The sequence below is a fragment of the Cyprinodon tularosa genome, unplaced genomic scaffold (genome assembly GCF_016077235.1).
Source record: "Cyprinodon tularosa strain WSP-4 unplaced genomic scaffold, ASM1607723v1 ctg1096, whole genome shotgun sequence".
Lineage (NCBI taxonomy): Eukaryota > Metazoa > Chordata > Actinopteri > Cyprinodontiformes > Cyprinodontidae > Cyprinodon > Cyprinodon tularosa.
In genome coordinates, this window is record NW_024037889.1 from 217074 (window position 1) to 244156 (window position 27083).

At 39.9% G+C, this 27083-nt stretch overlaps 1 protein-coding gene across 1 annotated transcript in view; it reads left to right on the forward strand.

The window, feature by feature from the left end:
- LOC119789329 (Fc receptor-like protein 5) overlaps nucleotides 1–13965 on the forward strand; it is a 74686-nt gene extending 60721 nt beyond the window's left edge. The window contains exons 8-11 of the mRNA XM_038294171.1: nucleotides 7133–7405; nucleotides 10184–10290; nucleotides 13694–13837; nucleotides 13948–13965. Coding sequence (XP_038150099.1) covers nucleotides 7133–7405; nucleotides 10184–10290; nucleotides 13694–13837; nucleotides 13948–13965 — 542 coding nt within the window. The remainder of the gene's footprint in view (nucleotides 1–7132; nucleotides 7406–10183; nucleotides 10291–13693; nucleotides 13838–13947) is intronic.
- The last annotated feature ends 13118 nt before the right edge of the window (nucleotides 13966–27083 follow it).

Consider the following 27083-nt stretch of genomic DNA (forward strand, 5'->3'; position numbering starts at 1 on the left):
CCTCTGCTTGAAGGCAGGCTGTCACATACAGTACTATGGCTCTACAAATTTCTACACCAGTATCTTTGTTTTTTTTACAAAGGTTTTTGGAATAAATGATAGTGCCTTGTTGGCTTATTGTATTTTATTTCTGTTTTTTTTCTCTTTGCTTTGCTCTATTTGTTTAAACGTTAGTCTTTTGAATATTAACCATAAGATCACGTTATTAGATGTACAATATTGTCCATGTGTGCAATGAGTAAACCAGAGAGTAATGGAACAAAGCAACCAGAGATGTGAAAAGAAAGAGAGAAAGTCCAGATAAAGTGTGAAAAAGCAGAACAAAATGTTTCATGGGCGTAGGTTTGCATAGGGACCATAGGGACATGTCCCTACCAACATTTTGAACCGACCCTCTTGTCCCTACCAATAATTGGATGTGAGCAACATGTTTATAAATTACAGCACTAGTTGTTGCAGCAGTGGCTTCTTTTCCTCTCGCAGCTCCTCTGCCTGGTCTCTCCTGTCCTTTTCATGTAGCAGCGCGTGGAACTGTGCTGCGCTGTTTCTCATTGGTTGTTCTGCCTTAGGTTCCGCCTTCTCTCTCTCTGATTGGCTGTTTTCTAGTCTGCGTGTGCTTGGAGCACAACATTTATTCACACTAGAATGTCGCGGTTACTACAATTAATATTAAGTTACAAAACAAGTCCCCCCCCCCAAAAAAAAAAGAATATCATGTACTGTCATTAAGCGGTCTTTGTTTGGAGGACCCAGACGCAGAGACCAGTAGGCAGAGGTGAATTAAAGTCTGTTTATTTAGGTTCACAGATCCAGAAGCAGGAATCAGAGTCCAACTGAAAATGACAAACGTACCAGAACCAAGGAGACATCAGGGGTAAACCAGAACTAGAAGCCAGGGAGAGACGAGGAACACAGACAGAATTTAGACGAGATGTTAGACGAGGATCCAGCAAACAGGAACTGAAGAGGGAGGGCTTTTAAAGGGGACAGAGACAAAGAGAGCTGACGACGGAATTGAAAACAGGTGCAGGCAGGACAGAGAAACAGAGCAAGGGAGGACACAAGAGGGCAGCAGAGGACAACAAATGGATAACCAAGAAAAACAGGAGCAAACAGACCAAGACTCTGACAGTACCCCCCACTTAAGGGCGGATCCCAGACGCCCTAAAATGTCCAAAAACAGAAAACAACCCACCCAGGGCGGGCGGAGGGGGAACCAGGGAGGCAGGCACGAAAACAAAACAGAGTCCGAAAACAAAAAACAACCCATCCAGGGTGGGCGAGGGCAACAAAAAGTCTCTGGAGGCCGGCCCCGCGGTTGGAGGCGAGGCAGAGTCTCTGGAGGCCGGCTGTGGGGCCGGAGGCGAGACAGACGCTCTTGAGGCCGGCCACGGGACCGGAGGCGAGGCAGACGCTCTGGAGGCCGGCCGCGGGGCCGAGGCGAGGCAGACGCTCTGGAGGCCGGCGTCTCCAATGCTGCAGGAACCTCGGAGGAGGACGCCGCCTCCGCTTCAGCAGGATGCACCGAGGAGGACGCAGCCTCCGCTTCAGCAGGAAGCACCGAGGAGGACGCCACTTCCGCTTCTGCTGCTCTGCAACAGGCTCAGACGGGACCGCCGACTGCGGCTCTGGAACAGGTTCAGAGGGAGCCGTCGACTGCGGCTCTGGAACAGGCTCGGAAGGGGCCGCCCACTGCGGCTCTGGAACAGGCTCGGAGGGAGCCATCGACTGCGGCTCTGGAACAGGCTCGGAAGGGGGCGCCCACTGCGGCTCTAGAACAGGCTTGGACGGGGCCGCCCACTGCGGCTCATGAACAGGATCAGGCTCGGACGGGGCCGCCCACCGCGGCTCAGGAACAGGATTAGGCTCGGACGGGGCCGCCCACTGCGGCTCAGGAACAGGATCAGGCTCGGAAGGGCCCGCCCACTGCGGCTCAGAAACAGGATCAGGCTCAAACGGGGCCACCCACTGCGGCTCAGGTACAGCCTCCGAAGGGGCCGCCCACTGCGGCACAGGAACCACCATGGAGGGGGCCCTGAAGGCTTGGAGCGCCCGCTTAGGGGCCTTGGAGGCTTGAAGCGTCCGCTGAGGGGCCTTAGAAGCTTGGAGCGCCCGCTGAGGGGCCTTGGAGGCTTGGAGCCCCCGCCGAGGGGCTCTTGGAGCTGATGGCGGTGGCAGGAACAAAGAAAAATCTTCTCTCTCCCCATAAAAAAAGCTCCAAAGGTCAGACTTCTGTATATGGGGAGGTCTGAGGAGTTCACATGCCTGGTTCCCTGCTGGGTCCATGTTGTTGGCTGGATCCTTCTGTCATGAAGCGGTATTTGTTTGGAGGACCCAAACGCAGAGACCAGTAGGCAGAGGTGAATTAAAGTCTGTTTATTTAGGTTCACAGATCCAGAAGCAGGAATCAAAGTCCAACTGAAAATAACAAACGTACCAGAACCAAGGAGACATCAGGGGTAAACCAGAACTAGAAGCCAGGGAGAGACGAGGAACACAGACAGAAGTTAGAAGAGATGTTAGACGAGGATCCAGCAAACAGGAACTGAAGAGGGAGGGCTTTTAAAGGGGACAGAGACAAAGAGAGAGCTGACGAGGGAATTGAAAACAGGTGCAGGCAGGACAGAGAAACAGAGCAAGGGAGGACACAAGAGGGCAGCAGAGGACAACAAATGGATAACCAAGAAAAACAGAAACAAACAGACCAAGACTCTGACAGTACCCCCCACTAAAAAACAAAAACCCCTTTTTTTTTTTTTTGTTTATAAAAAGAAATATTCTGAGTCAGCCAAGAGTTCTGAAGACTGCTGGAAAAATTGGCAAATAAAGGCTGTAAGCTATCAACATTTCTGATTCTTACCCACAGCCAACTAAAAGAGGAAAATGTGAGGGTTTCCTTTTTACCAATATTTAGTTGCTATTACTGTTTTCATTTTTTTCAATGACTCTTTGAGGAGGTTTTTTGACACAATTAATTTGCGCAGAACTGCTGCAATTGATCACAAAGCAGTTGTTTGGAAAAGAAGCTCGAGGCTCGAGGTTCCACATAATAATAGTAAAAAAGAGGAATTCGTGACATGGCTGCAGCCTGTCGAGAGTAAAGTATATTTCCCTGTGTTCTCTATCTATCTATCTATCTATCTGTCTGTCTGTCTGTCTGTCTGTCTGTCTGTCTGTCTGTCTGTCTGTCTGTCTGTCTGTCTGTCTGTCTGTCTGTCTGTCTGTCTATCTATCTATCTATCTATAGCTATGTACAAACTTCAGTCATGCTACTGTGTTTACAGCTCCCTATTTCATGTAAACTAATAACTTGTGTACATGATACTTGTTGATGCCATTAAAATTATTTCTAATAGCATTAAAAGAGCATTCATCTAGAGTTCCTCATTCCTGTATAAACCCTGTGAAAGTTTTATTTAATGACATATAAAAAACAAACAAACATCATCATCCAGCAGATGTTCACTTTCTGCCCAAATATTTTCTTTCTGTGGATTTTTGTAACAGGGATAACTAGGATCATATATAGTTTGTATGAACTCTGTTTGTTCTCTGCTTCCAAACTCATCATCTCTTCATCCATTCCTGCAATAAGAATTTTCTTTTAAAGTTGTGAGTTGCGCTCTAGAATCTTACAACTTCTTCCTGGTCTGTTGAAGCACCAATAGTCTGCATCCAATGATTTAATTAATTGCTCTTAGTTTTTGGGAATATATACGAACTATGCTCTAATTTGTAGTTACCGATCTGTTTTTACTATAATTTAGTTTGACAAACCAGGTCTTTTCTACATTCTTTTTCCTGTTTGCTACGATTGCAATTGCGGATCTTGATCTGGACTGACCGGAGCGGAGCAAAAAAGAGCTCAGTTCCGTATTTTGAAGGTGAAGGACAGAGAAGACTTACGTGGAGAGAGATGTGCTGAGAAGTAGTGGAGGATGTGGAAAAGCTCTCATTGATTTACATGACAGACAAGTACTCCGCACAATGTACGTGAGCGGAGTGGAGCGCTGACGGAGTATGTGGAATCTGGGGGTATAGCCGTGGTTCTCAAAGTGTGTGGCGCGACCCACTGGTGGGGAATTGAGACGTGACAGGTGGGGCGCGCCAAGTTCCGGTGTGTGTGTGTGTGTGTGTGTGTGTGTGTGTGTGTGTGTGTGACTATAAATGTAGAACGTGTGAGAGCAAACTGTCCTTATAGCTGTATGTTGCCGCTTTTTAGACCAATCAAACCCACAAAGTAATCATTACTAGCCTACATGCAGTCTAATTAAAAGAACATTAGAAAAATTTCACCTGGAACTGAAGTGCCAAAATAACGTCGGCATATTATTTGTAACGGAATAAACTTTCGCGCCCCAGTGTTGCCAACTCAGCGACTTTGTCGCTATATTTCAGACCCCTCCAGCGACTCTTTATCAAAAAAGCGACAAGCGACAAATTAGCGACTTTTGGAGACTCTTACGTGAAAGCACGTATCGTTCCTTTTCTTGTCCTCCAGCGGCAGGTGCTGCCGTGGGGCGCCTCCCCCATCCCCACCCCGTTCTCCCCCGCTATCACAGGAGTCCCTCTCAGCGCTGCAGTCAGACACACAGCATGTTTACCCTCAGCGTCTAGACTGCAAATAAAGCGCACATGCGCCGGGATTGACGGCGCAGGTAGATCATAAATAACTGAATTTGAAATATTTTATCTTAAATAAACAGGACCAGTTTATTGAAATGACGTCTGACTCCACCCTGAGGCTCAGGTTTAATGCTCAGACTCATAGTGAATTCTGGTTTGGAGTGGAGAGGGAGTATCCACTCATCGGGCAGAGAGCTGTGTGCATTCTTCTTCCCTTTGCCACATCATATCTCTGTGAGATGGGCTTTTCAACTGTTGCTTCACTGAAAACAAAATACAGATCTCAGCTGAACATTGAGCATGACTTGAGAGTGGCAGTATCAAGCCTGCAACCCCGTTTTGAGAAACTGCAATGCAAAACAGGCTCACTGCAGCCACTAATGCAGGGATAAATAGACCTGTATTGCCAGATGGATTTCACTTCTTTTCTTTTATTAACAGATTGCAGAGTGGCACTTTAATTTTTTCTATCTTTGAGCTTGATACAAATTTTGACACAGCTGCATTTTTATTTTCTTTATTTTTGAGCTTGCTGTTATTTGATGTAGATAGTTTGTATTTAGATACTACTTGTTACTTCAATAAAATTGGAACATTTTAAGATTGTTGCATATTTCATTAGCATAGTGTTGGGGCGATGGGGACAGGCGGGGCTTGAAAATTCCCTCTTGTCCAAAGTGGGGAATGACAGAAAAAGTTTGAGAACCACTGGGGTATAGAAAGACAAATACACGTCCGGCTGGATGCCGGACAGTGCAATGAAAATCCCGACTGTCTGTCCTAAAGCCGGACATCTGGGTCCCACATAATAGTAGTAATTTAATTGACTATTTCTACTTCTAGGAATAGGATAAAGACAAGAACAAACAGAGGAAGAATGTTAACATTGATTTTATCTTACATAGATTTCCACACAGACTATAAGTAAATTAGTAAAAGCATTAATGTCTGGTAAAACCGCTTGAATCTGGCTGTTTATTTTGGATATTATTAAATTACAGATAAGATAGTGTTATATTGTCTTTTATAATTGTTGAAAGTGATTTTATGTTTGAATATACTTAGGCTCATTCTCAGTGTTGTGTTTGTAGATGATGCCGCTAAAAAGAAATAAACATAAGGAGCTATTTAAACAGTCAGACAGTAAGCAATATAGGACAATGATAAAAGGCTGTGTTACATTTAATCCTTTACTATTAAAAATGCACTTATAATGCACTCATACATTATATGATTATAGGAAACACAGATATCCAGTAATAACGATACAGGGCAGCTTGTAGGTGAAGCAGCTGGCCCTTCAGTGCTTCAGGTGATGTCTAAATAAACCAGGTGAAACTAAAATATTTCCACATGAGGAGTTCTGGATGGAGAATAACAAAAACATTTTTTTAAATCTTATATATTATATATATATTGTATTTTTTACAATTTTGGTATAATTACAGATCTAAGTGGGTTGCTCTGTCGGGGAAAGGCACATTTTACATTTATATTACTGTATGTTTTAAAGTCTCTATGCTCCAGTTAATGATGAATCACTTGTAAATTACTTGGTGATTATTTAAATAATTAATTAATACGATTCATTTTTTCAGCCCCAGGTAAAATACATGAAATGGGCTACACAGAGTAACTACAGCCCAGATGTTCAACTTTTATAGTGAAGTTGATATTTTAATGAATGTATTATTTTGCTTAATACAGAAAGAGCATAGTAGGTAAAAATATAAGAGTGGGGTTTAACTCTGCACAATTCTATATCTTCAAAGGAAAATACTGTATTTACCTTCTCTCTTAGTCGTTCAAATGAAACCATTTCAACGTGGAAAACAGTCCTAATTCTACATTCATCATAGCCGGTGATACTTCAAACATTGATAAACAGCATCTAATGAGTGTAGTGCTTATAAATTTTTATTAATGTAGCAAAATGATGCTTTTCTATTTTAACAATGAATTCCTCTTATCAGTACGGATGCTCACATCGAGCATAAAAAAGGGCATGCATATCGCAAAGCAACAATGACACCTGACCAATAGTGTCCCTACCAAAGTTCAAATGAAACCTACGCCCTTGAAATTTTTGATGCCAAGAGGGAAACAGCTGAGTAGTGCTTAGGATAAATATGAACATTGGTTGGTTGGTTTTCACTGAGGCAGGAACTGAAGCTGCCAGAGTTTGTTAGATGATGGTGAGGCTGCACAGCAGAGTTTATGTCTATTGATCGCAATTGGTAAGAAAATCTTTTCATGCTCAAAAAGAACAAAGTAAACACTATCAGGATGAATGCTTGGCATCTATTGCTTTGTTTTAACATGAATATCTGAGGTTTAGGGTCTTTGCTATAGAAGGTGATTAGGCCCCTTTGATGTGTATCTTTCTGTAAATCACATCTTTTTACAATCCATTTAAATTGGACAAAATTTTTCCTTCCACATAACTGTTAAAGAGATGCCTTGCAAATATTTAATTATGTTTTATTTTCGTGTTGTTGTTTTTCAGACTCTCATCCAGCTGCTTCTCTCTCAGTGACTCCAGACAGAGTTCAACATTTTATCAATCCGTCTGTCACTCTGAGCTGTAGTGGGAACAACACTGAGTGGAGACTGAGGAGGTTTACAGAAACAGGTGGACTATCAGACATTCACTGCTCCAACTGGGGGACAATGACTGGATCCTCATGTTCTATAAACACAGACTGGTCTCACAGTGGAGTGTACTGGTGTGAGTCTGGATCAGGAGATTTTAGCAACGCAGTCAACATCACTGTACAGGGTAGGTTATGATTGATGATTATATTTCCTTTCACCTTTTCCTGTGTTTCCACATACTGTAAAAGCTGCAGTTACTGTGAACATAACATTAATATCCAGAGACTGATATGTTGTATTTTCCCTCCAAGAAAACTTAGAAGTACCGGTAAATTAAAAAGGTGGTAAAATATTTTTTTTCCTTCAAAATCCTTCAGCTCAGCTTCCTTCTTTCACATTTCTGTTTTTCCAACATGTGGCTTCATGTGTTTAAGTAAATATTTTCTCCAAGGTAGTTTTTAGCAGAAATAACAGATAAATCATCTTCCTGTAGAACATAAACCTGAAACAGAGTTTATAATAGAGCAATAGAGGGGAGTAGAAAAATAGAAGTATTGTTTTTTCAATAGAGCAAAATAATAATTTACAGAAAATGTAATAAACGTCATCTCTCATAGTCCACTTCTTTCTAGAATGAAGTTTCCTTTAAGTTTCTATTTTTTCTAATACGTTTCCTTTTTTCATCAGAAATGTCTGAGCTGCAGCTAATGATTATTTTTGCTTACAGTTAGTTTTTAAAAGTTTAAGATTTAAGGACTGATAACCTCATAGCAAGTTTTTTTTTTCATAAATCTGTTTTCAGGATCTGATTCAGGTGAAGCTAAAACTGCCACCTGATGAGTTCTAGTTAGAGAACATTTATAGACAAAGAAGGATTTTCATCTGAAATCATCCAAATTATTATATATTTTTTACAGTTTTGACCTGTTTCCTGCTCAAAGTTATTTTTTATTGTACCAGTTGGCATGTTAAACAGACTGATTACTTTATTACCTGATGGTTAATTCACTAATTAATTAATTATCAATTACAATTGGCTTTTATGAGTCCAAATGCAGATAGAAATATACACTCACCGGCCACTTTATCAGGTACACCTGTCCAACTGCTTGTTAACACTTAATTTCTAAGCAGCCAATCACATGGCGGCAACTCAGTGCATTTAGGCATGTAGACATGGTGAAGACAATCTCCTGCAGTTCAAACCGAGCATCAGTATGGGGAAGAAAGGTGATTTGAGTGACTTTGAACGTGGCATGATTGTTGGTGCCAGAAGGGCTGGTCTGAGTATTTCAGAAACTGCTGATCTACTGGGATTTTCACGCACAACCATCTCTAGGGTTTACAGAGAATGGTCCGAAAAAGAAAAAACATCCAGTGAGCGGCAGTTCTGTGGGCGGAAATGCCTTGTTGATGCCAGAGGTCAGAGGAGAATGGCCAGACTGGTTCGAGCTGATAGAAGGGCAACAGTGACTCAAATAACCACCCGTTACAACCAAGGTGGGCAGAAGAGCATCTCTGAACGCACAGTACGTCGAACTATGAGGCAGATGGGCTACAGCAGCAGAAGACCACACCGGGTGCCACTCCTTTCAGCTAAGAACAGGAAACTGAGGCTACAATTTGCACAAGCTCATCGAAATTGGACAATAGAAGATTGGAAAAACGTTGCCTGGTCTGATGAGTCTTGATTTCTGCTGCGACATTCGGATGGTAGGGTCAGAATTTGGCGTCTACAACATGAAAGCATGGATCTATCCTGCCTTGTATCAACGGTTCAGGCTGGTGGTGGTGGTGTCATGGTGTGGGGAATATTTTCTTGGCACTCTTTGGGCCCCTTGGTACCAATTGAGCATCGTTGCAACGCCACAGCCTACCTGAGTATTGTTGCTGACCATGTCCATCCCTTTATGACCACATTGTACCCAACTTCTGATGGCTACTTTCAGCAGGATAATGCGCCATGTCATGAAGCTGGAATCATCTCAGACTGGTTTCTTGAACTTGACAATGAGTTCACTGTACTCAAATGGCCTCCACAGTCACCAGATCTCAATCCAATAGAGCATCTTTGGGATGTGGTGGAACGGGAGATTCTCATCATGGATGTGCAGCCGACAAATCTGTGGCAACTGTGTGATGCCATCACGTCAATATGGACCAAACTCCCTGAGGAATGCTTCCAGCACCTTGTTGAATCTATGCCATGAAGAATTGAGGCAGTTCTGAAGGCAAAAGGGGGTCCAACCTGTTACTAGCATGGGGTACCTAATAAAGTGGCCGGTGAGTGTAGATTTTAGTTGCTCTGAATAACACACATTTTTTGGAGAATTCATTGTTGGTTTTATTATTTTTTTTTTTTTGTATGAGATAAATGAAAGCAGCATAACTGAACAAAGATCTCTCACTTCAACACTGAAGACCAGGATCAGAAATTTCTGTTTAAATGTAATTCTGAGGAGAACTTAAAATGGAAACATGCTGTGATTTTGTTTCAGATTAGGAACTGAAATAGATCAGATAACAGGTTTATATCCAGGTGTCACACAAAACGTATAGTTTTCTAGGAGAATGTAATAAAATGAAATAACAACTGATAAGATAAAGCCATCCTTTCCAATCTTAACATGAAAAATGAGTGAAAAATAGCACCAACATTTTACCTTCAAATAAGAAATCATTACCTTAAACATCCAGAGTTTAATCCCAAATCTCAAGATCATAAATGATTCAGTGCAATGTTTGATAATAGTGACCATTTTTTGTAATTAGCATAAATTCAGAACAATCACTAATTTCTAAGAATCTAAGATTCTTGTATTGTTAGTAGAAAGTGTTCTGTCCATTGCCTTGGTTTAATTTCTAGAGATGAAAGAGCTACTTTCCAAATATGACAGATTAGACTTTTCTAAAGGTTAAAACTGATTGCTGACCAAAACCTGATATTCTGACTGTTTTCCAGATAGAAATAACGGTTTTAACATTGGACCAATTATTGGAAAAGTTGTCATTATCCTCATTATCCTGCCGCTGCACCACATATCCTGTGGTGCTGCATACGGTCAAAGGGTGAGAGCCTTTTTCTTTTCATACTGTGGTGGACTATGTAGTGACTTAATACTTTAATTTAAATCTATGTTACTGTTTTGACAAAACAGATATAAAACAATTTGCATCACAATTTGACAAATTCCCTCTTTTTGTCCACAGATTTCTGCAGCATCAGGTCAGTACATCATGGTTCACTTTCCTCTGATTTTAAACATTCATCATCATCATCATCTATTGTTTAAATTTAACTTTAACTTTTAACATATTAAGGTCAGAAAGCAGCAGTCAAAGCTCCACCACCAATCATGGAGTCAACCAGGCAGACAGTCAAGTTTACAGCTCTCTGCTGCACCGTTAGTAGCTTTTTTATATGATTTAGACTGAATTATTTCCTAAAAATCTTTCGTTTAATAAATATTCATAAAAACAGTCATATTGGAGTTTGTTCCATGAACGATGGAAAAAACAGTTAAACCTGGTTTACACCTGAATTTAATTATTTTGAAATCTAAATGTTTGACTTTAATATATCAAACGGTTTTACTTTAACTTTGACCTTTTATTTTGTTGTTTTACAGGTGATACTTCTGAGTATGAGTCAATCCAACGAGCCACAAACAAAGGTAAACTATATTTCTTGAAGCAGTCAGGGATGTAACAACTGGTTGATTTCAGCTGACAGATTTCAATGGTGTGAAATTAAAAGGAATAAGTATTTCAGTAATAATTTCAAAGTTCTTACTTAATTAGCTGAACAGGAATTTGATAGCTGGAATAATCTCTATTTCTTTTGAAAAATAAGTGAAGGAAGCAATTTTTTCTTTTGTGGATTGGAAGATTGTTGCCCGTCCCCCCTAACCGGATTTGGTTAGAGTTTGATTTATCAGTTAATTCTGTTGGTTTTGGAACAAATCAAACTGCTACTGCTGCTGTTATGATTGGCTAAAAAATCTCGTAGCCAGTAATCTCGTAGAATTGTACTGAATGTCCCTCCCTTTTGCCAACACTTCTTATGGGAGCTTTCCCACATTTATACATGTAGTTCAATTCAAATACTTCACGGTATCAATCCAGCTTATGCCAGGATAATGAAATAGTCCTCTAAGAACAACATTTGTTTTCTTGTGAAAACCAGGATCAGCAGCTATGAGAAAAGATGTTTTAACATTTTCCCATTTAAATATTCTTTTCTTTGTGAATCTTTTTTTTTAATCATATTAACAGGGGGCCCTGATGACCCAAATGAGGATACTATTTACACTAATATTAAAACAGAAACCCCAGGTAGGTGCCTTCAACTCCAACAGAAGTATTACTTTAAAAGAAAAGGGAACTGGTTATGGTTCTTAAAAAAGTAACTACAGTAGCAGCCATTCAAAATATCCCAACTTTTCTTGATGGGCCCTTGGCTGGTCCCCCATAATAAATTTTTAATCATAAATCTTTGTACTAAAATATTTCTTCCATCATGATTTGTGGACATTAAGATCTAAAGTGACGCGCCATCTCCTGGTCAGACCCTGTAATTCAGTGAAAGGGTGGAGTCAGAGTAAAAACATATGCCCGTCTAGGAGAAGGAGGAGGTCACTCCAATGGCTGGAAGTTGTCTGCCATTCAGCTGGCGTTTGATCGGGAAGGACAATTTTGAATGACTGCTACTGTAAGTTAATAATCTAGTTACTGCATATTGAACTAATCTTTAAATACAATACAATTCAAATTCATGGATGAAATATTGGATAAATATAAGCACTATACATCTAAAATAACGTTAAACTATAACTTTCCCCGAATTGGTGTGTGTGATTGGAAAACTGAGTTACAATACAATTTTGTAGGTATCCATCAATCTATTTTCCATCACGCTTATCCCTGACGAGGTCGCAAGGGGTGCTGGTGCCTATCTCTAGCTGTCTACGGGCAAGAGGCGGGGTACACCCTGGACAGGTCACCAGTCCATAGCAGGGCAACACAGAGACAAACAGGACAAACAACAATTCAATCACACCTAAGCAGAATTTCAGAGAAGCCAATTAACCTAACGGTCATGTTTTTGGACTGTGGGAGGAAGCTGGAGTACCCAGAGAGAACCCACGCATGCTCAGGGAGAACAATAAAACTCCATGCAGAAAGTCCCCAGGCCGATAATCGAACCCAAAACCTTTAGTGCTACCCAATGCGCCACTCTGGAGCCCATTTGGTAGATATTGTAACAATCTTGGTTCTGTTGGTTTTCTCTAAGTTTTCAGTTTCCAGTTTTTCCAGGTTTTTCTTTGTTTTCTAGCTTTATTGGTCAGTTCTGGTTTTATTTATGTTTCTTAGGTTTTCTCTGCTTGCCCTTTGTTGCCCCCTTGTGTTTTCTTTTGCCTTGGCTTCCTCGTCCGCTCTACTCAAACCTGCTCCTTACCAGCTCGTTAGTCCTGCCTTTGTTCAGTCAGCCATAAATACACTCCCTCTGCAGTCCCTGATGCTGGTTCCTCGTGTTTCTTTGTCTTACCCTCACTCCTCATGATTGTGTCCATCTGATGTCCCCATGGTCTTGGTTTGTGTTTAATTTTTATGTGGGATTTTTGGATTCCTGTTTTGATTAACATTTTTAAGTCAGAGTTTTTGGATTCCTGTTTTTGCTGCCTGTGATTGTTAATTAAATCTTCAGAGAACTCACCCCTGCCTCTCAGCCTCTGCATTTGGGTCCTCACAAAAACCTCCTAACAAATCATGACAGATATGTTTTTTTTATTTTTTTTATAATGCAATAAAATAATACTGATGTTTTAGAAAATTTCATTTTTGCACATTAAGAACTTTCAACTGGCTTTAAAATACGTGCAATTTTGCTTGAACTTTTACATACCCTTCCATTAAAGACAGAAAAATAGTCTGCAAGTAAAATTTAAAATGACAAAAGTAATGCATAAAAAAACAGAAATCATGGCATTAATTTTGAATATATATATATATAATAAATGCTGTCAGTGAACTAGTGTCTCTAAATAATTATTTTTCCTCTTATTCTGTGTTCAAATCATCATGAAGTTGCTATTTTACTTTGGAAAAATACTCTTATTTTTTGTCTTGGAATCCAGTGACTGCTAAAATACAATTCCCTCCAATATAGCAGACAATAACCAAAAGGTAAATGTCACTGCACTTAGATTCATTTGTAAAATTCAGTTTCCCTCATAATAAATTGTAATCTATAACTGTATCATTAGTTTTTTTTTTTCTAATTTTATACTGTTGCATATTTACAGTAAAGGTTCACGTCTTCATAGTAATGAGCAGAAACGTATTTAAGGTTCGGTAAAGCTTTTAAAATTAGCCAAGTTGTTAAATGCATGTAGTTTACAGTGATTATTGCAACAAATGAATGCAACATAAAAAAACTCACTTTTAATATTTTAATTATTTGCTTTTTTAGATGAAGGTGGAGTCCAGCAGCAGCACATGGAGCAGTTTAGGCTGGCAGGCGGTTCAGGCTGAAAATTATCTCAACGCAAAAACATCCTCTCGTGTGTTTCAGTCTGTGAAGGAGGCTGAGTTAAGAACCATCTATGAAACAGCTGTAAGCACATCCGAGAACAATAACAGACATACACAGATGATGGAAAATATGTAATTATTTTTTTCAAATTGTGGATTTGAATTCTTGACACAGTTTTTCTTTTATGGCAGCCTGTCCTTTCTCAGTGAAGCAACAGCAATGTTTCACAAAAAATGTCTTTCATTTCAGTTTTATTTTGTCTTAGTATCAGATTTTCAATTAAATGAAATAATTCAAAATCAACAAGAAGTTATGAGTTATAGTTTTTAATGTAGACATATATTATTAAACATTTAACATTGATTTAAACATATTGCTTTGTTTTGCTGTTTTAACTTGTATTTTCTGCTATTTTATGGCTTCAAAGACTTTGTTTTTTCAGAACACGTCTAGTTGTCATTAAATTTCCTTTTTGACCTACTTATCATTGCCACAACAGTTTAACCCAATAGAAACAGACTGAAGGTGTCTGTAATGTTTTACTTTGCTCCATGTTTTCTAGTTTTATTGGTTTAATTCCTAATTTGTTGTATTTTCTGGATATATTTTAGTTCTTGTCTCCATGGTTTGTGGTTTGTTAACATTTTTAGTTGAATTTTTGCCTCAATGGTTTGTGTTTAATAATTAAACTGCAAGATATCACCTCAGCCTCTCTGCCTCTGCATTTCGGTCCTCTAAACCACAACCAAACCCTGATAGAATGTATCTTTATGCAAAGATGAGATTTAATGTAAATAATGTGTGTTGAGGTTGCAGGTTTTGAAAGTTTTAAGAGAGAGTTATCATGGTAAATGAAGTAAGTTAAAACTAAATATGTATTTTCATGTAAATTTAAAATGTTTTTCATGCGAACCAAACATGTATGTAAAGTATTTCTTATTAAAAAATGTACACTTTTCTTTTAGTTTCTGACCATCTTTTTATTTGTCCGTGTTGGTATTTTTAGATTTATATTTAGTAAAGAGCTTCAACTCTTAGACAGCATCTGTGCCATCACCCTATTCTTGAGCTTCCTCCACAGGTTCTCTATTACAGAAATGCTTCAGTGCCGTCCACTGAGATGTAGCAGGGGGAGGGAAATGTCAATAACAAAATCAGCCCCAAACGCCCAGATGGAAAAGGCAAACAGTCGTCAATAATCAGGATAGAGATTAGATCAGTGAAATTATAAGAACTGAGTGTTTCTTTATACTTAATAAAAAGGCCAGCAAATATTGAATATTTTCCTTAAAATGACAACAATATTTTGTAAGTTCAATAGGTATTAGCTAAGGGGCACAGCTGTTAGAAACATTTAATCCAAAGGAGACATGGAGGCCTGGCTGGCCAAAGAAAATGTGATGAAGCCAAGATGTCTGTTAGAAAGCTGAGGGTTTTAGAAATATTTGTCTTTTCATCATTACAGTGAATCAAAGCATGGATTCAGATAAACCAAACATATTTCAAGTACAGAAACTAAAGTGTTAGATGGCCTCCTCAGAGTTAAGCATTCTAGTTCTGCAGAACATTTGGGCTCACCTGGAGAGGCCTGTGGGTAGGGATGGGAATCGAAAACCGGTTCCTGTTAAGAACCGGTTCCGTATTTTCCGATTCCATGGCATCGTTTGGCAGCTCACTGAACGATTCTTTTTTCGATTCCCGCAGCACCAGAGCCTAGAGCGCCGGCTCTGGGGAGCACGACTTACGTCACGTTTTTTACGTAAGTTACGTAAGTTACGCAAGTTACGCAAGTTACGCAAGTTACGCAAGTTGGAAGAACTATTCGAGGAGGAAGACAAGCTGCGGTCACTTTGTGAATCAAAGCCCCGTCTTTCCTTAGCCCAGAGGGTAGATCAGGAAATCCAGCTCTGTAAAAGCTTGCCCTCCATCCCCTGCAGGGATAGCGCCACACTGTGGTGGTGGAACAAGCAAGATGTGCTGCCCTTGCTATCTGACTGGCTGAAAACTACCTCTGTGTGCAGGCTTCCTCCACCCCATCTGAGAGGGTGTTCTCCACGGCTGGAGACACCATAAGCCCTGAAAGATCCTGTATCCTTCCAGAAAAAGCAGATATGCTCATCTTTCTGCAAAATGACTGTTAATTTTTCCTACTACTGTTTTATAATTAGTATTTTTTGTTATTTAAAATAGGTTATTATCCCATCATTTGTTATTAGACATTGTTGGTTATTAAGTTTGTTCTTGTATATTTATTTTTCATTTAAACACAGATGTTACTCCAGTTTCACATTTCCTGTGGACATCTTGATCTTGTTGAGTTTGTAAGATTGTGCAATAGTTAAGTAAACAAAGTTGATTCTGATAATCAAACTGTTTGTTCTCCTTTTTCCCCCAAATTGGAATCGAAAAAAGAATCGATAAAGAATCGAATCATTTCATAGAATCGAAAAGGGAATCGGAATCGTGAAAATCTTTTCAATTCCCAACCCTACCTGTGGGAGAGATTTCCTGAAAAGCTAATAGATTTGTCAGGAAGAAAAACACGGGAAATAATGGTGCCTACAGGCTGCAGGCCCCTACAGCTCTCCAGAACTCCGCAAGTATGCTGCCTAGAATGCTACAAACTAGGCATAGATCCTGTATCTACGACTGCCAGTGCCTTATGGAGCTACAGTCATTAAGTGTTTTTTTCTAGACTCATAAATAAAGCCACCTTTGAACTCTTAAAAAGCTTTGGAGTGCTTCGACCCCATGCAGTTTGCATATTGCCATGGGTCTGGATTTGAAGATCCCATCATTCACCTGCTTCAAAACACCCCCTGTCATCTAGACAAGGTGGGCAGCACTGTGAGGATCATGTTCTTGGATTTATCCAGAGGATTTAACAACAATCAGCCTGATTTACTTTGTCAGAAACTTCAGAAGATTCAGGTGGAGGCATCAACAGTAACCTGGATCAAAGATTACTTGACAAACAGTCCACAGTTTGCTTCACTGAAGGATCAGCTGTCTAATCAATTATTCCACAGCATAGGGGCACCACAGAGGTCAGCATTCTCACCATTCCTTTTACTCTGTAACCTCTGACTTCCAGCACCAGGCAGTCCTGTTACCTGCAGGAATAATCTAATGACTCAAAGATGGCCAAGAAGCTGAGTACAGAGAACCAGAGAACTGCTTTGTGGCTTAGTGTGGAAACAATCATCTGATCCTGAATGTCAACATTTCAGAAGAAACAGGAACAAGTTGAATCCTATTAACATCAAGGGAGAATAAATGGAAATAGTGTAGGAGTATAAATACCTCAGTGTTCACCTGGAAAACAAACTAGGCTGGAGCCATCTACATGAAGGGAGAGAGCAGACTGTACTTCCTAAGGATGAATGATTCATGATTAATTCGTCATGACTTGATGTAACTAACTTTAAATAAAAACTTGAATTAAAAGTCTAAAGGTTACATTTTGGAAAAAAAAAATCTACCCCATCATAAAAAGGAAAGTAAACACACAGTAAAAAGTTAGGAACGAGCATCTTCCTGTCGAGATAGTTTACTTCAGATTCAGCTACATTTTTGAGAAGGCGTGTGACATTATAAACACCTGTAACTAAAACTCTGCTTTGATCCAAACTCTCAGCTGTCTGAGAGAAAGCCGCAGATGAAGATCAGTTTAATTTTCAGCTCCAGATTGAGTCCACATGTAAACATCAAAAGATTTTCATTATTAGAGGAAAAAAATCAGAGCATAGAACTAAACTCAAAAGCAGGTCTGTGTCGCAAAGAAAGGCCTGCAGATAAGGGTTGTTCTTCTGATAGATGTAATTGGTTATTTGCAACATAGAGTAGAATAATATTTGTAAACCTAGATGTTTGATTTGATATACTCTGAATATTTAACTTAAAACAAAACTTGATAGAACAAAGTTTTAGCACTAGGATGTGCACATCTATGCATATAAATTTATTACAGACTATATACAATAAATCTGTGAGATGTGACACCCATGGAACATTGCACCAAACTGCAGAAGCTACATTTCAACCAGAGGGCATCACTGAGCCTGAATATTGCTGAATTAAACCGGTTTAAACCATATTGTCAAAATGTGCACTGTTCTGAAAATGGGAGATGAGAAAGAGTGCATTAACCCTTTGAAATTCATAAAGTTTAAATGGGTAATTTTTAACTCTTTAAATGTCTGGCATGATAAATAAATCTCACTCCAGTGTGTGCTACATAAACCATAAGAATAAAGCCAATGAAAATGGAAGATTCCGTATTAAGCTTTATTTACTATGTCATATATGATAATTTGAAATAATTACAGTTATTGAATTTATTGAATGCAGTAGCCCAGCAGTATTTCTTTAAAATTTAGAAATTCAGAATAATGGAGGATGGAAGTTATGGGTTCAAGTGAAGAGAAAACTTTTATATTAATATAAAGCAAGGCAAACAAAGGGACCAGAGATGAGGACTTTTTTGAAACATGGTGTTTCTATGACAAAAATATGTGTTATTTTTAAATTCTATTTAAGTGTCCATTTGTTTGCTGTTTGTACAAATGCTCGACAAACTGGTTAAAAGAAAACTCATAGCAGACTTAAGAGAGTAAAAGTGATATAATGGTACAGGTTTTTGTATATAGTTCAATAAACTATGTAGTCTAATTAAATGCTAACAAGTAAACATAGAGTGGTTTCGTGTAGAGAAGTGAGACTTTCAGCTGGTTAGACTCACTGATGCTGTTTTACACAATTACTGGACACTACTGCTTTGATTCATTTTCTGTTGGCTCAGTGCAGACGTGTCGAAACTACTGTTTAAGACTGGAACCAAAATTCTACCTTTCACCTTAGTGCTCCTAAAACCTTTGCTATTTCAATAAGAACACTTTGCTAAAATAACAGTAATAAAAACACATTTTATTGAAAAAGCCTTTCAGGATACCTGAGGACAGATGATGTGTGAGTGTTCAGTGTGATGCAGAGTCTGTGACAAGATTTAGTTTTCTCAACAGTTCAGCTGCCTGATGGCAGTGGGGAAGAAGCTGTTTCAGAATGTGCTGTTCCTGCATCGAATGCTGCGAAGCCTCTTCTCAGAGTGCAGCAGGGAGAAAAGTCCACGGTGGGGGTGTGAGGGGTCATTTATGATGTTACCGGCTCGGGAAAAACAACGCTGGGATAAAATGTCTTTTATGGAGCGAAGAGGAGCCCTGATGATCTTTGCTGTTTTCACCACTCTTCTCACTTTCTCCCAGTCTGAGACACTGCAGCCTCCACACCACACAGTGAGACAGCTGGTCAGAACACTCTCTACAGAAGTTTTGTAGAAGGCCATGAGAATGGGTGGGGGCAGGTGGGCTCTCCTCATCCTCTGCAGGAAGTATATACGCTTTTGTGCTCTTTTGAACAGTGAGGTGGTGTTTACAGTCCAGGTGAGGTTGTCTGTGATGTGCACCCCCAGGAATTTGGTGCTGCTCTACAGCTGAGCTGTTGATGAGCAATGGAGCTTGGTTAGGCCAGTTGTTGATGATGATCTCCTTTGTCTTCTCCATGTTCAGCATCAGGCTGCTGTTTGTGCAACGGCTCAGCAGCTGCTCTGTTTCTCTCTGTAATCGTGGTTGTTGTCGTCTCTAATGAGGCCCACCACCATAGCGTGATCTGCAAACTTCGCAATGTGAGCGGTGGTGAACCTGGGGCGCAGTTGTGTGTCATAGGAGTGAACAATAGGGGGTTCAGGACGCAGCCCTAAGGGGAGCCTGTGCTCAGGATGAAGACATCTGAGGTGTTCTGACCAACCCCAAGGTTGGACACCTTCCTTGCCAACAGACTGAGAGCTTTTGGTGAGGAAGCCTAGCAGCCAATTCCACAGGGGTGTGAAGAAGCCCAAATGTTCCAGTTTTCCTATCAAGTGCTTTGGTACTTCCAACAAAGTTGTTTAGTACATTTAGGAGGTAAGCCTCTGCTACACAGTGTCTTGTAGTCTGTGATCGCCTGTATGCCTTGCCACTTCCTCCTAGTGTTGCTGTCATCGTGGAAGAGATCCTGTGGGTTTGCTTTGCTGACCTCTTGGTACAGTTTAAGTTTGTTCTCGCTGTCCTCAGTGCCTGTTTGTCAACAGACTTAAAGGCAAAATTATGTGCTTTAGTGAATTTTGAACCTGCCTAATCATCCAGGGTCATTGACGGGCCTAGAGTAGGCTGACACTGTCATGGCATACACATCAATAATCATATTGTTGACATATATAGCTACAGCTTTGAACATATTACAATTAAAGCATTCAAAACAGTCCTGGAGTTCTTCCATGACCACCTCAGTCCACACCCTGACCTGCTTCACTGTAGGTTTTGGGTCAGGTAAGTTGAGGCCTGTATGCAGGAATTAAGGGCTGGTTATACTCCCTGCAGCTGTGTGTCACAGTGAGCTTGTTGCAGATATTTTTGATTTATGCCCAATATTGAAGCGTGGTGTGGCGCCATTCAGCTTACCAGAAGATTATGAAAATATTAAATAACTAGAACTGGAAGTTAGTTAATTATTGGTCATTCAAATCAAGGGTAAAGCTAGTTATTTATCAGTTGAATGATTATAACTGTAATTTGCTTACTGACCAGGGTTTTAGCCCCTTTAATTAAAGGGTTAAAAATCAGTTGTCTCTCACCAATTTAGTAATTTAGGCTATGGCTCTTAGCAATGTTATTAATCACCAAGCAAATAAATGTTTCTCTGTTCATTCGGATGCAACTGAAAGAAGAGTGAATCCAGCCTGAGTGATAAATCGTTCACTGTGTAAAAGACCACAGGTTAAAAATACATTGTACCTTTATTAGCTACAATCATACAGTATTATATTTAATAACTAAGCAAACACTAAACACTCCTGTAAATAGGCAAAATTAAAGAAATAAAAGAGGAAGAGGGGTTTAAGAGTCTGTTCAAAGTCCGCAATGTTCGAAATGTAAGGCTTAATGCATTTGAAAGTGTCCTTTATAATAGCAGCAGATAAAATGTAAATAAACCCTGAGACAGATATTAAGTGCTACTTCAGTTTATGGTGGAAAATGAATAATGACTCAGGAATGCATTCAACTATGATGAGGCTGAAAGACCCTTTAGCTCAGCTGGCCCCACGGGTTCTGTTCTGGTCGGGTTCAAATAAAACAAAGAGAGGGTTAGCTCACGATGTAGCTTCAGCAGCGCATGACTCTTTGGACTGTAATGAGCATTAGCATATAGTTAAACCTTTAACACCATCAGCAATTGAATCAGACAGCTTATTGCAAATAAAAACACCAACACGTCCATTCTATCTACCTGCAGTTCACCCAAGCAGAGCACTTATTAAGCATCAGATGTGAAGGAGGGGGAAGGATAACGTTACTGTTTTTGGTTCAGTGGAGGGAAGTGCTTCAGCTCGGTCCGGTTTTCTGCAGGCCCGTCTTCGCTCAGGTCCATTTGTCCAACAGCAACTCAAAGAGATTTGGATCAATCCGGTGCAACAATAACAGGCGATTTGCAAGGGGGTTCATTTTATAACTCCCGGTTGCATGCGGGACGTCTCCCTTTTAGCTACGGTGGTTGGCACCTAGCCACAGCTTGTATCTGCACGTCAGCTGCGCTGCTCCATCCCTCCGTCTCATAGGTGGTCATGGTCCGGCGGCTTCTAACAGCTCCTTTGGTGAACAACGATCAGCACCCCCGTTGTTCGGCGGTTGGCAGAGCTGGATTAGTTCTGCTCTGTCTCTACTGCAGCAGGATTCAGGATACACTGCAGTCACTCGGTTTGAATTGCAGGAAGAATAAAAACACTGTGTTCAGCTCTTTCTGAATCGCAGGAAGAGTAAAAATATTGTGTTCAGCTCCTTCTGAATCACAGGAAGAGTACAAACATTGTGTTCAGCTCCTTCTGAATCGCATGGAAAAGGCAGTCTGTCTTGGTCCAGCGAGCGTAGACTTCTCCGCAAGGGTTTGGTTGCTATGTAGCGTAGCCTTCAGTTGGCTTCAGTTAGCTCTTTTGTCTAGCCCAGGGGTCTGCAACCTGCGGCTCCAGAGCCACATATGGCTCTTTGGACCCTCTCCAGCGGCTCTTAATAGTGGCTAAAGTGTACATAAAGAGCTAAATAATTTACTGTAATATATACCGGTATCAATAGCTTTAGCGTTTTTTATAAGATGGAAAAGAATGAGATTAAAAGAACCAGAAATATGTTTTAAGAGACCTTTTTCTATGAATTAGCTTGAAAATTATACGTTTTAACATAAAAAATTGATGAATTGATTGTTTGAGATGGCAACAACTAATTTCCTATACAAGATTTTAAAAAAATTGTATATTTTGCGGTTCTAAACAACTTTTATTTGGTCGTACTCTGGGCAAAAGGGCTCTTTGGATATGAAAGGTTGCAGACCCCTGGTCTAGCCCTTAGTGGAGCAGAGCCACCGGCAAAATAGGATGCTAATATGTGAAGCTAGGGTTTTTTAAACCTATGTCAGAGGGGTGTGTCTTCAGAGATGCGTAGTTCCGGTCACATAAGTGAGAATGTATCGCAACAGTGGTCTGCGCTATGTTATTCCATGCCACAATGCAAGAGGGGCAATCACGAACTAGCTGTGGGTCTAGATAGGGCTGAGGCGGGGAGGAAGTGGGAGCAAGTTTGTCCGACAACGGAGGGACACGAGGGCGAAAGAGAGGGGATCCAGGTGGAAAAAAGGTCCAAGCGTTCTTGTGCACCTCACTCTTCTAGCTGGTCCAACTTAATGAGTCATTTTTCACAATGGGGGTCATACAAACAAAAGTAAGGAAGAAAATAGGAAATACACATAGTGTAGAACAGATGTAGATTTGACTAATCAGATGCCTGCTATTTGCATCACTTTTTGTCTCAAAAGTTATTTTTACATATAAAAATAATAGGCCTTATTATGAACATAACAAAGACCTGGTATACACATAGTTGTGGCAGATCAAGAGGTCCAAATCGCGATTGCCACAGTGGGCTAGAAAAAGGGGGATTGACAATTGATTACCCAGCAATTTGCATTTTTTTACAGTATGTGTTCCTGTGTAAAAGAGAAGGACATGGCACTTACTTTTCTGTTGTTTTCATTGGAACTAAGATATCTCTGAAGTTGTAGTTTTCTTTTGTACTTTTAACTGTAAAGTGCCTTGAGATAACATGTGTTGTGAAGTTGCGCTATATAAATAAACTGAACTTAATTGAAATGAATTTTGGACAGATCATGCATTTCATTGATATAAAGGAGCTTGATTAATGCGGTCAACAGAAAGTTTCTCCCCCAGACTCACCCTACCACATGCTGCAGGTCCAACACACCAAAAGTAGATGCAGTTGAACACGCACACATATTTACCACTCCCAGAGTGCCTCCTCCAATCACTGTGGAGCTGAGGTGTGTGCACAAAGCGCGTACAAATTCTAACTTACAGACATGGATTTCATTAGTGAAAAAGGAGCAACTACAAAAACCTTATTTGGCTCTTACAAACATGTTAAAGTAACGATGAAGTTAGATCAGTTTTATGTACAACCATTCATTATTTGCCTTCAAATCCATCCTGAACTATTAGTTATGTGCTTCAGACGTTACTACACATTTAAACACACATTGTCTGCTGATGTTTTGTTGACATCTCAAATGCGTTCGACCAACAGTCCTGAGCTATCATACACTACAGGTCTACCTTTGTCACAATTTTGTGGGTCATAAAACTCTTTGTGAGCTTTATTAAAACACCCAATAAGAGAAATGCAAAGAAAACTAAATATGTGACTTTTCTGGTCTCAGGGTGATAGTTAACAACAATACAATATCAACCTGGTGCAGCAGTTCGCAGCTCTAAAATGTTGACTACCCTCCGATAGTTATGAGAGTGGTTCTTTTTTTACATTTTTCACCTTACAGCTAAAAACCTCAAAGGTTTCATTCTTCATTGCATTAATTTAGCAGTAGAAAGTAGCACAGAATAATGCTGTGACTGTGGTAACTGTGGTGTGATTCTGCATTCAACCTCCCTCAGAAAATACTTTGTACCACCATGTTTTACTGAAATTATAAATGTGAGACTTTTGCATGTATTTATCAGCTTTGCATATATAGAGAGTTAGCCTGTTCATTGTAGAATGCCTTAAGCTTAGTCAGATTTAATGACAAAAGTTGAAATTTTTCACCAGAAGAAGAGGTGAGAAAATTTACTGAAGTTAGTCAAGTATAACAAGCACTCTTAAATGTTTTCTGGATCTTATCTGACTGAATGTGAAGAGATTGTTATCATACTTATTTGAAATCATATTGTTGCCAATATGCAATGGACAGGAAATGTTCCAGTTTCTATTAACTGCTACAGTCACAGTATTTGCACTGGTGTGTACTCTGTGTAAAAGGGGAAGGAACACGTTATAATGCTCAGTATACCTTGCAGCAGGTCCATATGTAAGCATGTTAAACAGGCTGCTGTACTGGCTGGACTTCTTTGGTAAGTGCACTATTTACTTTTTTTGTAAAAACTTTCTATATTCTAAGAATTGAATTGTATAACTGCTTGGACATGTTCCTCTGGCATTTCATAAAAGTAATTATTGGCTCGGTTTGAATGAGAAACAGGGCCTGTTATGTGATAAAATATGAATGGCTAAAATACATCAATTACGCACCAAACAGAATACCAGGACTTTACTTAATTTAAATAAATCTCACATGAGCACAGTCTGGTTATCATTCAAGAGGTAGCCCTTATAAAACTTATTAAGAATGAAAACATTACAAAAAAGCCTTAAGAATAGAAGCTTAGTTTAATGAGGCAAATGCTTGCTTGTAAAACCAATGCAGCAAAAATATATATATATATATATATATAATTTTAGTTTAATGTTCTATAGAACTTTTCAGTATTTCTTTCATCTGGTCCTAATTTGTCATCAAAATCTTTAGCGTAAGACAAATCATACAGTACAGCTGAGAAATGTAAAAAAAAAAAAAAGGTTCGACCACTTCCTTTTTTATTTTTATTTTTTTAATGCACATAAAAAGGAGGTAAAGTTACAATTTTTTAAAAGCAAATTCAATTCAATTTCAATTCACTTTATATAGCACTAATTCACAACACATGTTATCTCAAGGCTCTTACCGAGACAATTCAACCTGATCATACAGTCAGGGTGTTTTTTGACTTGTGACTTTTTGACTTGAAAGCAATGCCTGACACCGAGCATGCTTGTAGCAACAGTGGAGAGGAACAACTGCGTAACTATCGGTAAGCAGAGACTGCAATTGCTTAGGAGCCCTGGCCTCTTAGGGTCCCCCAACCTCTTAGGGGCCGCGTCACTGACACCTGGTAGGCCCCCTATGGAATTGTGGACTAGGACATCTCTTTGCAGATGTAATGGTGCAAAAAAATCCTCTTAAACCTAACTGATAATGGGATGACTGACCAGACCTTATTTATACCCCAACACATGGCAGATTTCAACATGATGGTGAGCCGTTTAAACACGACACCAATAGCAAACCAGACAGTGGTACTTTTAATTAATATGTTAATGACTGTGTATAGTTCATTAGACGGTTGGTAGAAAATACACTCATACAATATGTTTAAAACCGCAATAAAGATCTTAAAAGAACAATGTATTTGAGTATTTTATATTTTACGGATACCAGAATGAGTTACTTAAGTGGATTCAGGAAAAGAAAAAGCAAAGAAGAGCTGATGGAAGAACGGAAAATACTTCCCTAAATAAACACGTTCTTTATAAGAACCAAAGAGGGAGAGGTGGACGTTGCTGCTGCTACAGTAAGTAAAGATTGCGACCAGAAGATGAATGGAGGGAGTGTGGGTGAGGAGGGGAGCAGTGAAACTCAAGGTAGCCTGATAAGACTCATTTTACAGCGGAATATACTAAAGTATATAAATGTCTAATGAAGGAGAAGAATAATGAAATGATGAAGTGTGTATGTATGGGGCACATTTCAGGTCGGTTGTTGGCAGCGGCGACGGTGGGGGCTAATGGGGTGTTGTACTTCATATGGGGCCCACCCAGATAATATTGCTTACTGGCCTACAGTATTGTTGTGTCGTTACGCCACTGGAGAAGAAAACTCCTTCTTAAGAGGAAGAAACCAACAGCAGAATAAGCCTCAAAACAAAACTTCATGGGAAAGGCGGCTGTAACATCAAAAATCCTTTTAGTAAACCAGTCAGCATCTAACAAAGCAAGGGAACAATTAAAATAATAAAAGATACTTAACTTGTTGATGCCCTATGGGAGGGAAAAGGACGAATTAAGAAGGATTAAGACCAATTCTGTTGTGGGTATTTGTTTTATCGGCGGCCTCATACCAGTTGGTCAGGGTCTTATGTCCACCTAGGCCACTCCAGGAAAAGTAAGAGTCAGCCCAATATTCCTAGACGTTTAACTTTTGGGGAACCTATGCAGTTTTTTTGGGTATTTTTTTGGGGGGGAGGAGTTCCTGCATCCCACAGCTCAGGAAAACAGGCAGCGACTCAGCAGTCTTTAGGTTGGAACCAGAATGACACACAGGACACAAGGTGTCTGGCCAGGACAGGAACTGGGTGCTAAAATCATTGAATGATCGATGGCGGATATTTAACAAAACTCCTATTCTGTTGTATCAGAGCGCATGTACCACCAAGCACTGCATGAAAAGTGAGATTTTCGTCCCCGTAAACCCCCGTAAACTCCCGCAGATCTGCCTGATTTTCGTCAGTTTCCGACAATTTGCAACCCGTGCTTGTCCGCGTTTGTCGTGCCACAAATTGTCGGAAACGTACCATGACGTATGTGGAGAGCGATCAGCTGTACTAATGGCCCTAATTAACATATGAATGCAGCAAACCTGCGCGGCTGGCCAGGTCTGGCTTGAATAACCTTCTCAGTATTGGCTGAAACCACTATTCTCAAACAAATGAAATCGCTCGTGATTGGCAGCAAAACCACACGTGGCCACGCCAGGCTTTAATTTTCTTACTGAGTATTGGACGGAACCACTTCTTTTTAAACAAGTAAAGTCACTCTTGATTGGTTGGCATATATATATATTTACATATAAATTTACATATATATATTTATTCATATATATATATATATATATATATATATATATATATACACTATATTGCCAAAAGTATTTGCTCACCTGCCTTGACTCACATATGAGCTTAAGTGACATCCCGTTCCTAATCCATAGGGTTCAATATGACGTCGGTCCACCCTTTGCAGCTAGAACAGCTTCAACTCTTCTGGGAAGGCTGTCCACAAGGTTTAGGAGTGTGTTTATGGGA